Source organism: Hipposideros armiger, unplaced genomic scaffold, assembly GCF_001890085.2.
Source record: "Hipposideros armiger isolate ML-2016 unplaced genomic scaffold, ASM189008v1 scaffold_279, whole genome shotgun sequence".
Lineage (NCBI taxonomy): Eukaryota > Metazoa > Chordata > Mammalia > Chiroptera > Hipposideridae > Hipposideros > Hipposideros armiger.
In genome coordinates this window covers 1,098,127-1,108,718 of record NW_017731629.1, presented here as the reverse complement: position 1 = coordinate 1,108,718, position 10,592 = coordinate 1,098,127, and the positions used below count along the sequence as shown (strand labels likewise).

Sequence of the window (10,592 nt, the reverse complement as noted above, 5' to 3'; positions counted from 1 at the left end):
CATGAAGTAAGCATTCAACTAAAGGTAAGCTTTACTGTAACAGAAATCCAAAGAAAGACAACAGCCCTCTGAGGTGTTTTGGAGGACTTCATGGAGAAGGTGTCAGTTCAACTAGACATGGAAGGAGGAACAAGGTTTCCACTGACATAGATGGGCAAGAGGGGAGGGTTTTCAGGGTGGAAGGAACTACGCGGTCAAGGAAACCAGCCCGCAACCAGGCAGGGCGGGGAGGAGAGAATGTTTGATCAGCAGCTCTAGCAGGTCACAAGGAGGAGTGTGGACTCTGGAGACTAAGTAATGAGAGCTTTGAAAGTCTTGTAGCAGATGTCAAGGTCTCTGAACTTTGATTTCAGAAAACTGAACCCCCATCACTCAGCCTGGCGCTGGAAGAACTGGGAGGCAGGAGGCCTCAGGACACTGGTCCAAGGATGGGGGCGGCTAGGCACTGGGGTCAGTGGCTGGGCTGAAGATGGAGAGAACCAAGAGGACCCGTGGGGGGGAGGGGGGAGAGAGAGGAAGACAACCGAGAGGGCTCGTCGTCGTCCCTCCGCATCAGAGAGGAAGCAATTGCGTGAAGAGCGCTGAAGAGCCACCGGCATCACGACCCAGATCCGCCGCCCTCTGCAGCGCCCAGAGGGCCCGCCTTCCTCAGAGCCCTCCGCACCGTTGCAGGCACATCCCCTCGTCTAATGAGATTACGTGTGTGTTTCAGCTCCCAGACGTCAGGGATCGAGTCTGTTTTCATTCCATCCCGGTGCCTGGCACAGTGTCTGGTTTGTTGACCGCTAGCTGGAGACAGAAACCGACAAGAAGTTTCAAGTGAGGTGTGTGCCTAGAAGCACACGTGGGACTGGAGGGCATTCCAACTCCAAGGAGGTTGGGCTTGCGTGAGAAAAGGTCCTGCGGAGGGGCTTCTCCTGTCACTTCCCCACGGATTTGCAGGGACAACAGACGGGTGGCGGGCGGGCACAGCGCTCCACAGTTGACAGAAGGCGTTCACACCTACCGCCAGAACTCCGAAAGGAAGATAAGGTGGGCCCGCCCGCAGAACAGTGCGCCTGGGCACAGCCGTGGCCCCATTTCACGCCTGGGAATAGCGAGTTTCCAGGGTCACAGTAGGTCCGCAGGTCCTCGGGGCCAAGGCGAGGTGGGTGGGAAGCTTCATATCCGGGGGGCTGCAGACGCGGAGTGTCCGGTCGGGCTCCAGAGCTCCTTGCATATCCCCGGGGAGCTCGAGAACTGTCGCCTGGATTCCCGAGCAGAAGTTGTCCGGCGGGGCTTTGGAGTCCCCGGCGCGACCCTGCGCGCGAAGACGCACCTGCGGGGACCACCCCGCAACGGTTCGCACCCAACTCGCCAACTCGCCGACTTTCGCAAAGCTCCCGCGGGCGGGGGAGCCGCGGAGGAGCGGGCCGCACCATCGCGGCCGGGAGGGGGAAGCCGTCCGCATCCAGGTCCTGCGGCGCCCGGGAGAACCAGCAGGAGCCGCGAGAGGACTGGGGCTCGCGGCGCGCGGCGCTCGGCAGCCGACCCGCAGGGGGGCGGCGCGGGGCGCGCGGCTCGGCGGGGCTCGGGGGCGGTGGGGGCGAGAGCCTTCCCCCCCCCCACCCGTGGCAGCAGTGCGGTGGCCGAGCCCGGCTCCCCGGCTGGCGAGCGGCGGAAGTGCCGCGGAGTTGGAGCGGGGCCGGCGCCGCGGCCGCTTCTCGTCGCCGAGCTGCTGCCGCCGCCGGGCGGACGGGCGGACGCGCGGAGCTGGGGGGCGGCGCGGCGAGGCCGGCGGGACGCGGCGGGGCTGACCGGCCCCGATGAGGCGGAAGGAGAAGCGGCTTCTGCAGGCGGTGGCGCTGGTGCTGGCGGCCCTGGTCCTTCTGCCCAACGTGGGGCTCTGGGCGCTGTACCGCGAACGGCAGCCCGACGGCACCCCCGGGGGAGCCGGGGCGGCGGTGCCCCCTGCGGCCGGACCGGTGAGTCCCCCTGTTGTCACGGGGTTGCTGACACTCTCTCCCCAAATTCACTTCTGGCTTTCGGTTCTTTTCTCCGCCTTTCCGTCTGCCTCTTAAGAGTCAGCGCCGGAGACGACGGTTCTTCCCATTTTGGGGATGGGAAATAGAGGCTCAGAGTGGGACAGGGACTTGTCCAGGGACCCACGGCCGTCAGAGACGGAACCAGAATTAGAAACCAGGACTCCTGATGCCCAGTCTGGAGGTCTGTTTCTTACCGTAGGTTACCGCCCTCCTTCCTGTCCAGGTCTGGTCCCCCTCGTCCCTTCCAGAATCTCTCTCGGAGGACCCTGTCTGTATGCCTGTGTCCCACGGTCATTCTTCTGGAGATGCCGGCTCTTCTATTCGAGGTCCAGGTCTTTTCTGCTTTTCCCTCCACCTGCTGATCTCGGTGTTCTCTACTCGGGTCAGCCCCTTTCCTGTTTTTCCATCTGCCCAGAGAGACACCTGGGCCTCCCTCCTCTCTGCATTTGTTCACACCCCCCACCCTTCTTTCTAGCCTTATTTCTTCCCCAGATCCTGTGGGTTCTGGGGAAGATGCAAAGATCGTGCTCCCCTTGGAGCTTCAGGCCTTGGAGGTGGGGAAGGTGGTAGACTCCTGGTCCTTAAGGGGCCTGCTGCCTTTGACCTTCTGGGAGTCCAGAAGTAGAGGCTGTGGTGGAGGGACTACCCCAAATGTCCCAGAGGCTGTTTGTGCCCAGTGCTCTGAGGATGGAACAGCATATGCCTTCCTTGGCCCTTCTTAAAGTACCCATAACCCCTCTGAACTTCTCCAGTATAGTTAGGTGTGGTGTTTCTTGCAGCAAAGTCTGGGATCTTAATTGTTTCTGCCTCCTCTGAACTCACTTGTGTGTGTGTGTGTGTGTGTGTGTGTGTGTGTGTGTGTGTGACACATACATATAGACTGATGTCAGAAGCTCTGACAGATCACTCCTACCCTCCCAGCTCATGGCTCACGAGGTGCCAGTGAGCATATGCATGCTTGAACTGTGTCCACAGTGGGACATTTCAGGTTTTCTTATAGGACTTTCTTGGTTCCATGGGAAGTGGGTAATTTGTGCGTCAGGGTCAGACTTGACTAATTGTTGGCAGGTCTAGGGAAGAGTCTTCTGAGGTTGATGGTTTTCCTTTTCCCAGTATCAAGCTGTCTGGGCAGTCTGGCATCTTGCACACGGGGAGAGCTCTTTGCGACAGTGCTGATCAATTTTAGTGTAGTCTGTCACTCTGGTAATTGTTGCAAACCATCCTGGAGGGACTGGTTGAACTTTCTGTAGGTATTACTATTTGGAAAGTAAGGGCCCTAACTCCTTTCCTAAATCCCTGGTTCAAACCCTGACAGCCAACTTAGAGCCTTCTCCCTTAAATTCTGTACTCATGTGGGGTTTTGCTTCATAAAATCTCTTCCTTCTGTTCCCCTCCTGTGGCAGCATCAGGGTCAGGTGGTCAACGTTCTTGTCTTCAGCTCTGCCATTAACTTGCTCTGTGTGTCCTTCCTTGATCGCCTCCCAGCTCCCTCTCTGAGCCTCCCTTTCTCTGTCTGTGAAATGTGGTTATTGGTCCGGCTCCACCATTCTGTGATACTATCAATGAATCAACGAGGAGTCCAGTGATCACTTTTCTTTTCTTTCCTGAGGCAGGATCCTCTCTTAGCATCACTAGCTGTAGAGGCTCCATACTGGACACAACCCCAAGTCGAGGGGGAGAGTGTCCTGCCCAATGCAAACTCTCCTTTGGAATAGCTCTAGCCAGTTCTGAAATAACCCGTGACATTCTGCCTCTGCCTGGAGAAAGCCCTCGTATTTCATTTGCTGTGGATGCCAGAGACATCCTGATTTTCATTTTCTACAGACCCAGATGTGTAGAGAGAAGGTCAAGGTTAACTGCCAGTTTGGCCTGAGCTTTCAAAGTAAATTACTGACTTGTGCAAGAGGGGATTGATGGAGTAAGGCGGCCTTTTGGGCAGAGAGAGGGGAGCAACAGCTGGGTGCTGCTCAGAGCCCTTAACTGACATGGGCAGATAAGCTCATCTGAGAAGGTCTAGTTCTTGTTCTCCCCCCCCCCCCCGCTCCCCGGAATATCTTGAAGAGGAGAGGAAGAATTGGTGAAGAGGTTTGGGGGTGGTGATGAGAGGTGCCAACTGGTTATCCTGGCTTTAAAGAAAATCTCTTTGCTTTCTGGGAGCAGCAGAACGGAGCTGTTTCCCCAACGATAAGCCCTTCTAGGTGCTGTAGGATTCTGCATTCATCTGCTGCCTTTCGGGAACACTCTGCCAAATTTACACACAGCCCCCTATTTGTTTCAGTCTCCTGCAGATGCACAGCACTGGGGTTGGCCCCCGGTCTGGAGTTTGAATGTCAGCTGGCCTTGAGGGAAGAGGCTGACTTGTCAGAGTGACGGTGTTCCATTCCTCATCCCAGGGTACTGGAACGTGCGCGGAACACGGCAGGCTGCTCTCTGGGAAATCTGGCATCTCGAGCACACAGAGCTCCTTTCGACAGGGCTGACCAGTTCTGAGCTCAGCCTGTCACTCTTGTAATTGTTGAGAATGATCCCCAAGCACCTCGTTGATCTTTCCAGTAGAAATAATTGCAGAGGCTCTGGAGGGAAGCCTGACAGGACTTTATCCAGATGAAAGATACATTCTTTGTGGGTTTGAGAGAAGTTTCTTTGAGGGTAACATAACCCACTGTTGGAGCTGTGCTTTAACTCCTTGATTTCTCCGCTGGATTGAAGAATCCAGAGTTTGAAATTAAGAGCGTTTATCATTGGCTAGAACTTCAGTCTACATAGCTGTCCTGCTGGCTCATTCTGGGTGTACCCCTGGAGCTGGGGAGAGCAGCTCATTTATAAAGGGCACATAATGCTTTTAGGGTTTCAGCATGCATCTGGTCAGACAGCTAGCTGCTTTGAAAGCTGCAAATCCAAGCAAGAAAAGCCAGTTTTGAAGCCATCTTCATTTTAATTTGGGGTTTCCTCTCATTCCTGGCCCCCATCTGCTTGACACCTTGGTGTGATTCTACAGTCTGTTTCATATTTCAGGCTTGGGAACTGGCCATTAAAAACCGATGCTAGGAAATGCAGCGCAGTCCTTCCCCTTTTCTGATCCATAATCTCTTGTGAAAAATGACTTCATTGGATAATAGTGACCGGGGAATAGAAATTGGTGGGATAATAGAATACCAATGACTTAATTTTAAAGTATCAAGAGTTTTTGTCATTGTGTCAGAGCTGAACTTTATTCTTATAACATCCAGAAATCAATACTCCCTCCTCCCACCCACCCACACACCTTTTTTTTTTTCAGTCTTCTTGATGGCAGAGCCTTACCAATCAGAAAGTTAAGTACCATAGACCTGTAGCCGTGGAATGGTTTCCTTAATTTTCCACAGAGGGGCTGAGATCCTTTAGATGGCTAATCACTTCTGTCTGCATGCCCAGCTGAAACCTGATGCCACGGGAGAAGGGTTGTAGATTTACCTGAGCAAATCTGGCTCACTGCATTCTTCCTTTTACCCTGGGCTTGCGGTCTCTCAGGGAGCCTCGCTGAGGACGGCCTAGGATCAGAGGCCTGCGTTCTAGTTCTCTCTCCTGCCCTAAACTCTCTGTGCCTCCTCAGGAAGGAGGTTTAACTTCTCTGGGCCTTGGATTCCTCATCCCTGAAGTGCGAGTTTATATTCAGAAGAGGAAAGGTGATTGTGGATCATAATGATCCTCCCCCTCCTCTGGCCAGGGCAGACATTGCTAATCAATCTCTTTCCCACTAAGCTCAGAGTTGGCCTCAAACTGTTTCTCAACACTGCCACTCAAGTGGCGTGAATGGCATGTTGAATCTCATTTGTGTGGTAGGAAATAGATACTGTGTTAGGACTTTTCCAGCTCTAATATCCTGGTGCTTCGAAGCATGTATTGGAAAGGCTTGGAGAGTAGCAGTGTGTTTAAACAGGCCTCCATATCCAACTTGTGGTGAGGCCACCACTTAGACATAATATGTTCATACTCTAATGCCTTCTCTCAGGCTGTGGTCTAAGGATGTTCAGCTTTTAATCCATTGGCTCCAGGGACACACTAACAAATAATGGAATCAGGAGTAAAAAAGCAAAGGCCCCCTTAAAGGATAACCATCTAGCTCGCTAATTGTACCTTGTCCACAGTCAGCTCTTACACAGAGATGGCATCAGGATGTCATCACTAAAAAGCCCCTGGAGACACACTTGGCAGCCAAAAGTATGTTGCATGGCAGGTAAATGCTCGTGATGGTGTTTGTAGTGGGCTCTGTATTTTACATATATCTGATCCTCTGTGTTCTGTATAAATGTGTCAGACAGTAAAGGAAGATCTGATGGGTGGGGCTCTGCCCGCAGGAAGGCTGAAATAAGAGTCTTGCTTCTTAGAGAACCAGTCCTCATGCCCAGTGAAGTGGGGCAAGGAGGCAGCCTGTACCTGCCTGAGGTTCTGTTGCCAAGGGGTGCGTCTTGGCCTCCCCTCCCTGAAATGTCTTAAGTAGGAGCCACATCCTCTTCGTGCACATAACATAAGGCTTGGCCCTTGGAGGACAGTCAGAGCGTGTTTGGCAAAATAAGTGAGATGTGTCAGCAGGAAGGGGCTTTAGAGGCCACCTAGTCCATCCCCCTTGTTTTGTAGGTACAGAAACTAAGGGCCAGGAGAGGGGAAATCAGGTCTCAGAGGGAGGAATGCAGCCCAGAGCCTGTTGCGCTCCGAGTTCTTGCTCTGTTTCACCACGAATATTTTTTCCCTCCACCTCCTAAAGTTTGCCCCTTCTCTGCCATTATTTACCTTCATAAACCAGGATTATCACTTCCAGTTTGGGAGCCCAGTACTTGTTGAGACCGATTCTCTGCTGGAACTTTCCTGGCTTTAAATTTTTTTACCCCAAATTTTTGTAGTTGTTGTTTTGTTTTGTTTTTTTTTAAGCTGAGCCATCCTGTCACCTGTTGGCAGCGCAGACACAGCTCAGCTCAGGTGGGACTCGAACCGCTGTTGCTCAGAGCTCTCACTCTTGAGCGAGCTCTTAACAAACTGAGCCACTCGGCCAGCCCGGGAAAATTTTTGTAGTTTAAAGCAGGTGAAATAGATTAAATTTTAAGGTGGCAAAGGGATCTAGCAGGGGAAGAGAGGGTTTAAAAGGGTGAATAGCACGAGGCACCGTTACTGCCATCAGTGGCAGGTGGAGCTAATCTCAATTTAAGAGCCACCTCAGATTCTCTGTCAATTGCAGATAACAATGAATTAAGCCATGTGGGCCGAACTGAGGAAGGGAATACATTCACTCCTGTAATGGCAGTTGATTCCAGGTGTGGTGTGAGCCAGAGGTCCATGTCCTAGATTGAGTCCCCATGGTTGAAGCCCTTTCCCACCTCCTAGCCACACTCAGATCGTAGAGGAAAGAGTGTCTCTTTGAGAGCTCCTATAGAAGAGAGAGGAAACTTCTTTTCTATAAACCCTAGCAAGCTCTCCTTAGGTATCATTGGCCCAGTTTGGATCTCATATGCTCTCTGAACCATTCACAGTTTATGCTGATTGACTTAACCCACCCTGGAGCTAGGTGTCGGGTTGGGCCATCCAAATTCTAGAAAGAGCAGTTCCCCAGAGAAAAACCTGGGTGCCCCTGTCGGGAGGAGGGGAGATGAAATCTGGGAAGAAGCCAACAAATGTTCACTGCAGAGTCCTGCTGCAGACACGGTGTCCCCAGAGTTACTGCTGTAGGACCAGACGTGGTCCTGGAGATAAAACCCCTCTGCTATCTGGACTCAGTTTGGATCACTGAACCTGCAACCTGGAGGTCTGATTTTCAGCTCAGCTCTGCCACCTCTTGGCTGAGAGGGTTAACTATGTGGGCCTCAGTTTCCCTCCCGAGGACAGCTTGGGTGCAGATGCCTGCCAGCACAGAGGCTTGAGACGAGGAGCAGTTGAAAGCTGCCTTTATCTAGTCTTATGAGTGCTGCTACCGCCTTCCTTTTTTCTTCACAGATGTCCCGAGGGCTACCCCCCTACACACACACACACACACACACACACACACACACACACACACTAAAAGTCAATTCATTGAAAATATCTCTCAAGCTGAAAAAGAACTTCTGTCTCCTTAGCTTCAACTTTTTTTTTCCTGCCTGGCCCTCTTACTTGGAGGAGGCGGAGTGTTCATACTTTGGAAGAGAGAGGAAGCTAAACAATTCTGCTCGCAGGGATGGGTGGGTGTATATTTATGAGTGTGTAGCTTTCTCACCATGTGTTTCTCTTCACTCTCTGTTATCTTTGGATGGTTCCTGTTTGCTGCCCTCTGCTGAGTGTAGATAGGAGAAGGAAATGGGAAAAGCAAACCCATTTGTTTTCTTCCCTTTGGTTTTAAGAGAATTATGAGTTTCAAATGATGAATTTTCTTCAATTTGATAATAAAAGCCACAGCATAAAATGATACAACCAAGAACAATGATTCGGAGTGTGATAATGTTAATTAATAATAATAATAATAATAATAATAATAGCAGCTACTGTTTATTTAGCACTTACTCTGCTAGGCAATGGATTAATATGCCCTTTACCTGTACATCTTGTCAAATAGTCACAATTATAAACAGGCAGGAAAGAAGGCGCGAGAAGGAGGCTCACAGAGGGGCAGCTACTTGCCCCGGGGATGCACAGCCTATGGTTATGGAGCTGGTATTTAAGCCTGTGGGTCTCTGACCCAGCACCTGTCAGAACGAAGGACTTATCTCCCACCCTGCCCCTTCACCCCCTCCCCAGAGGCTGTTATTGGAGCCCCTGATGTCTGAGCAGAGGGGAGAGACCATTGCTCTAACACTGAACCTCTTCAGTAGCCAAAGAGGAGCCCACAGGGTCACTTGGTGGTTATGTGACCTTGAAGAGGAACCTTTGCCCCGCCCCTCCTTAAGCACCATTGGCAGCAACCCCTCAGTCCTCCTGGATTGAGTTGAGACACTGGAGCATTGTGTAGGGCCTGTGGCCAAGGCCGGGAGGATGCCTTTATTGTCGCTGTTTGGAAGGTAAGCATTCAGTGGTTGGCCTCACGGCCGCCGAGGGCTCAGAAGTGAAGCAGGGCCAGACAGTCTCTCCAACGATTGGGCGTGGGGAGGGGGGTGCGCATGCACAGGCTGCTCTTCGGGCCCCACTCCCTGACTCTGACATCTGAAGCAATTATTGCAGGGCGCTTCCGGCTTCTTCCCTGGTGGACAGCCTAGATCCTCTGCTTCCTTCTGGGAGGTACTCTTTGCCGCCTCCAGGAAGTAGCCTTCAGTCACTCCAGCCGTCCCTCGCAGGTCTTAGATCCCCCAAGCCTTGGTTTTCTCATCTGCCTACTTAGATCAGAGGCCTTTCTGGAAGCCATGGCCTGGTGTGTCTTTCTGCTTCTCACTCCCTGCACCCGTCAGTGTGTTCTGCGTGCCTCTGGGGCTTCACACACGTTACTCCCTTGTCTCTGACACTCTTCTTCCGTGCTGCCTTGCTCCTAAACCTCACCCCCGCTAGGGCAGCCTGGGGTAGCCAGGGTGAGTCATGCAGTGTAGTAATCATTTTTAATCTGCTCAGACTAGCTGCTCCTGAAGGCAGGAGCGAATCTCTGTCTCGGGCACCCACTCTTGTTTGCCCAAAATATTTGCTGATGACTGAAGAAAAAAGCAAGTGAGTGAATGATATAGTTGGTACCCAGTAACTTCTTGCTGATTGCTGGAAGCTTAGCCTTGAGGCACGCTTCTTCTCAAACTGCAGAATCCCTGGGGAGCTTGTTAACTTGGAGTCTCCAGGGACCTTGACCAAGGAGCATGATTAGACCATTGTGGAGTGGGCCAGGGAATCTTGTATTTAACAGATCCTATTTAGAGTCCATGGAGAACTCTCTACTCTCCACCCACATCCCCAACATGCCAGCACCCCCAGGAGGCAGACCTTGCTCTCCCCGGGGACCCACTCCACTCTCTGCTGGAGCCCTTTGGGACCTGCCTTTGAACTTCTATTCCTGGGGAGTGCGTTTATCTGCAGTTTCCTGAGTTGCCAGCCAGAGCTCCCAGGGGAGCTGTGTGGAGCCTGTTAGTAGTGGCACTGTGTCAGATGCACGCGGCTCAGAGTCGGGATCGGAGCGCTTAGCGCTCCGACGGGCAGGGCATTTTGAAGATCCCTCTGCTGTGGGCTGCAGGTACTCTCAGGGGCCCTAATGCCTCAGTTTCCTCTGATGTCAGTGGTCCACTGCCCTTCCAGGATGGGTGCTCTGCCATCCTGCTATGGGGGCAAGAATGAGGTGCCTGTAGTGGGGGAAGTGGTGGTACTGAACTCAGGGCCTCCCTGGGAAGGGGTGACATTATGGAGACCCCAAGAACCTCTCCCTTGAGCCTGAGGGAGTGTGGGATTGGATACCAGGCCCCGGGATTCCCAGGCCCAGCTCTGCTGCTCGCTAGCTCTGTGTCTAACCTCTGGAGTCACAGCTTTCTTCTCCTGAAATGAGCACAGAGATCGCTGCTTCATAGTGCTGTGGTGACCATTCAGTTACACTAAAGATTAGAAAACTGAGGTTCAGGCGGGTTCAGTGACCTATCCAGGGCCACACAGCCAGGAAGTGAT

The 10,592-nt window shown here is 52.6% G+C and overlaps 1 protein-coding gene across 1 annotated transcript in view; it reads left to right on the top strand.

Annotated features, from left to right (window-relative positions):
• The first annotated feature begins 1,685 nt into the window (after positions 1–1,685).
• The window catches only part of GALNT10 (polypeptide N-acetylgalactosaminyltransferase 10), a 191,498-nt gene continuing 182,591 nt past the window's right edge, over positions 1,686–10,592 (top strand). The window contains exon 1 of the mRNA XM_019657741.1: positions 1,686–1,964. Coding sequence (XP_019513286.1) covers positions 1,806–1,964 — 159 coding nt within the window. The 5' untranslated portion in view covers positions 1,686–1,805. The remainder of the gene's footprint in view (positions 1,965–10,592) is intronic.